This window comes from Atta colombica, unplaced genomic scaffold (genome assembly GCF_001594045.1).
Source record: "Atta colombica isolate Treedump-2 unplaced genomic scaffold, Acol1.0 scaffold27, whole genome shotgun sequence".
NCBI classification, from domain to species: domain Eukaryota; kingdom Metazoa; phylum Arthropoda; class Insecta; order Hymenoptera; family Formicidae; genus Atta; species Atta colombica.
Genome location: NW_017259370.1, coordinates 1983838 through 1988233, shown reverse-complemented (window position 1 = coordinate 1988233; position 4396 = coordinate 1983838). Strand labels below are relative to the sequence as shown.

The window sequence follows — 4396 nt, the reverse complement described above, 5'->3', positions numbered from 1 at the left end:
TATATATATATATATATTCATTCATTCTATCACGCTCTTTTTCTTTCATTCTTCCACTTTTCATCTCTCTACTTTTCTTACGCCGTTTAAAGGCGATCGATCAACGGCGGAACGTATATATAGATGGATGCGAAGTATTGAAAAGTATATAACTGCGCCAAACGTGGTGCACAACACATGAACGGAACTTTCTCCGGTGGCACGTGTTGCGAGCAACTCGGTCACGCCGCGTCGCGTTGCGAATTCTCCCAATCGGTGCTTTTCGGAATGGACGAAGCGAGGCGTGTAACGGCGGCTTCATCTCATGAAATTCAATCGAGAATCTTCGCTCCGGATCAAAGTATTTTTGAAGAATAACATAAACGGTCCAAGTCGCAATCGCATGGCTTGCTGCACTCGTTAACATGTAACAGTATCGCGATTAAAATGTTTGTTCAAAGGTGTACATACGGGTGGACGTACTTGGACTTTTATATTAGATTTGTAGATGTGAAGAAATTAGCTGCACGGTAAATATTTCCTTCACTATGATTTTTATAAGTAACGCATCTTTGACCTGAAAAAAATATATATCTTTCTCCGCGATGAAACCTTTTAACGTTCCGCCTTGATTGACCGTCGACGATACGAGAACCGCAATAACGGAAAAATGGGGATCCCTTAATAGCAGGTGGTACTTTGACGCCGCTCGCGCCACTGACGATGCAAGAACTAAAATTGAGCCAAACATTGGACGGGGCTAACATGTCTCCTTACCACACCACCGGTGAGTTCGCCACCTCTTTACGTTCTCTTACGGTCGCGCCGAGTCATGTACATCTGTTTCGCAGAGCATAAGGTTTTATTAAGCCTCTCAGATATGCGCGTGTCCAACTAATATGTCCACATGTTAAATGTGTACTACCACGTCGAGTGTTTATGGTATTAACTTACCGCGAAATCAAATGCGGTATCTCCTATTCTCCTTTATTATCCATGATTTACATTTCCTAATGAATCAGAAAATGTATAATAAGGCATACATATTGCAAATGTTTTAACGTAAAAAGATGATAACATTCTTTTTCTTTCTTATTTTTTCATTGTATTTTACACTTAAATCAAATGGAAATAGTACATTCTTAATTTTTTCTGTCAACGTAAGATCTTTCTCAATAAACTAACATTTTTGTTAATATTTTTAAATGTCATTTACATATTAATTTGAGAATAATGAGAAGTAAAAAAAAAAGTGAAAGAAGGTTTAAACAAAAATGCCTGTTGCATTCGTGATAGGTATAATTTCAAAACAATTAATAAAAAAAATTCCAAATCCCAATTTTCTTCCTGATCCTCATCTAAACAGTTTAATTAAGCTTTAAACGTAAGGCGCTGATCGTTAGCTAGTGCTTGATTCGAATGTTGTGTTGTGTTGTGCATGGCATAGCAGAGAGCAGTACCGTCGCAGTATCGTATGTTGGGGTGGGGGCCGGTGGGGGCGAGCAAAGTCCCCCGATTTCGTTACAGAACGAGACAAACGCCACCCCCGCGGCCCCCAACACCCCCGGAGGGGATCCCGGACTGACGGTCTTGCAGCCGCCAGTTTCTCAGCCCCAGGTAGCCTCTGCGATACCGCCGTACTCGACGATGCTTCCAAGTTTCGGACACTACGCCACCGGTGAGTACAACCAAAAACCGCTTGCTTAACCGTTCGTCAAGGACAAGCGCGCCCGTATACCCTTCGGGGGTTGAATCGAGCTCGGCGGTACGTTCAGAGGGTAAGTCAGAGCTCTGTCTGAGGAGCGCTGATTTACCAGTTCGAGGCGGTGAGCCACGGACAATTTTGTCGGAAAGGGTGGGTTTTATCCATTGGAGAAAATCACGTATCAATGAATGAAGGATACTATGATGATGTTATTCTTAATCGACGTGTAATTAAAATAATAAATCTTTTCTTGTGTGCTATTTATATAAATAATAATTCTCTTTATATCAATATTTAATTTTTTTTTTAATAGAATTACTGCAGTTGTATTGTTTGGCATCAATTATAACAGTAACCACTATTTCACTTGAATAACAAGTATCATTACAAACCCACATGTTTCCAGTCTACAAAGTTAAATTGTACGCGAGAATTTAATTTATTCCTTAGTACACTTTCGCGCAAGTCTACTTGCAGGACCAATTTCGAGAATTAATTCAGACATTAACATAATGTGTTAATTTTAGAAACGTCGACAACTGTCAACCCACGCTAATTAGCTTATCGTTGACTTTTGTTTAGGTGGTGGCGACTACGCGTACAGCGCTGCATATTCTCAATATTCAAGTGCACCATACAGCGGCTATGGTTATGGAGCAGCGACAAGCGGGTTGCTCAGTAAGTAAACAGTGAGTATGAGTACCGATTAGGTTAGGGTTATCGAAATATGAAAATACTAGGAAAATAGGCCGATATATTTCGGTAACGCCAGGTTGATAACGATGCTAGAAAGAGAAGTGGTCAGCCGGCCGTTACACAATCAACTTGTTCGAAGTAATAAACGCGCGAAAGGCAGTCGTATTCTTTACCCCGTAGAAATTACATGTACGCGATATATGAAGATACGAGCCGGGCAAAAACTTTATTTCTAGTTACGCTCATGTAACCGCGCACGCGGACACAATACCTCGCGATCTAAATAGAACTTCCTAGCTTCGTTCCTCGTTAACGCGAGCTGCAATTCGATTCATATCAGATAACATCGAACTAGTTCCCCATCGAAGCCACGTCGCGTTCTCTCTGTCCGGTTCTAATATAACCCCGATTCAAACGCCTATCCTTCATAACGTACAAGATTGGTGGTATTAGGAGGAGATCGCGATACCTCGTGGTGCAAACGTAGAAGAGAGCGCGCATCGCGCGTGCAGATACGAATAGAATAATAAACCTCTTTTTTTTTTCTTATCGGACACGCGATACGCTGTTAACCCGTACCTCGTAATACGTAATATAGATCCGTTTGCGATATCGCAACGCGCTCTCTCACCCGCTTCCCCGCGCACGCTCAACTTATTCCTCCTCGTTCTTAATATTCCACGCGAGCGTTACGTGAACGTTATAATTAAACGCGAAAATTAGATAGGAGCATCGCGGAAATTTATTCCATCTTAATTCTACGCGATATGATGCGCATGTATATAAACAGAATGGGAAAAGTTGTAGCGAAAACGCGGCTGAATATGCAACGTTACAAATTGCATATAAAACGTAAAATGTATAGAAGCGTGCGACGCTTCTAGAGATATTTCATTCGTGGATACGAATACATCAATTGAGCCTGCAAAATGTTAAATAGGGTATTGTATACGCAGGTATAGGGAAACCCACAAATTCTATGAGTGATGAACGTAATCGTTTTTCGTTCTAGACTCCACGTACTACTATTGCAACGGAGACACGTCCACTCATACATCACAACAGGGCGGCGGCGGTTGTACCAGCGGTGGTCCGGAAAGCAGCGCCGACGTGGCCAGTCGTTCGCCTCTGGCGGCTACCAGGGCTAGCAGCGGGGCCAGCGCGGCCTCACCGACCGGAAGCGCCTGCACGAAGCCGGACCACACCTCCGCCACACCGACAGATCTCTACCTGGCTTGATGATTGAACCACACGACGGGACTCTCGACCGAACGTTCCAATGCGGAGAGATAGTGAGCTGCGACAACGGACGCCATATCACGAAGAGACATCATCTCGACATTAAGCAATGATCTCCTTTTAACTGCTTTGGGAATGCGCGATGGAAAATTTAGAGTGCGAAAGATATCGGTGAATCTACAAGGAAGATTAAAGAAGAAGAAGAAGAAGAAGAAGAAGAAGAAGAAGAAGAAGAAGAAGAGGAAGAACAAGAAGAAGACGAAGAAGAAGATTAGGATGACTCGCGACGAGGAACGTTAAAACGAATCTAGAATTAGCTGCGCTCGGAATTTTAAATTCCATTGCGTTCAAGATGAATAACAGGACTTGGGAATTTGTTCTAATCGAGCGCGCGACGTGATTCCGCGCAAAATGAGCTTGACGCGAGTGACGGTCACGTCAGAGTATTGGCGTACAGTTCCCTCATATTGCCACTGTTCTTCGCAATATGAACGTTCCCTTCTATGTTTTATTTATTAATCGTAATCCGAAGAATCATCGACCGATTGACTTATCAATGTTAATGGTGGCGATGCGAGTAAATCTCGAATGCTCGAAAGCGTTGAAGACGGCATCGTCGCTCTCTGGAGAGCCGCGATGGTAGGTAGTTTAATTTAATGATCCTCAGTTAGTGTAATTTTCACGCGGTGGTCGTGACCGCCCTCGCGAGCGCGCGCTCGCGTGGCACACATAGTCGCCGACCATGTAAATATATATAAATTGAACATATATAAATAA

The 4396-nt window shown here is 43.0% G+C and overlaps 1 protein-coding gene across 1 annotated transcript in view; it reads left to right on the top strand.

The window, feature by feature from the left end:
• Window positions 1–3623, top strand: part of LOC108689589 — a 106706-nt gene extending 103083 nt beyond the window's left edge. Inside the window, exons 8-11 of the mRNA XM_018196443.1 lie at window positions 668–766; window positions 1427–1657; window positions 2267–2362; window positions 3393–3623. Of these exons, the coding sequence (XP_018051932.1) occupies window positions 668–766; window positions 1427–1657; window positions 2267–2362; window positions 3393–3619 (653 nt within the window). The 3' untranslated portion in view covers window positions 3620–3623. The remainder of the gene's footprint in view (window positions 1–667; window positions 767–1426; window positions 1658–2266; window positions 2363–3392) is intronic.
• The last annotated feature ends 773 nt before the right edge of the window (window positions 3624–4396 follow it).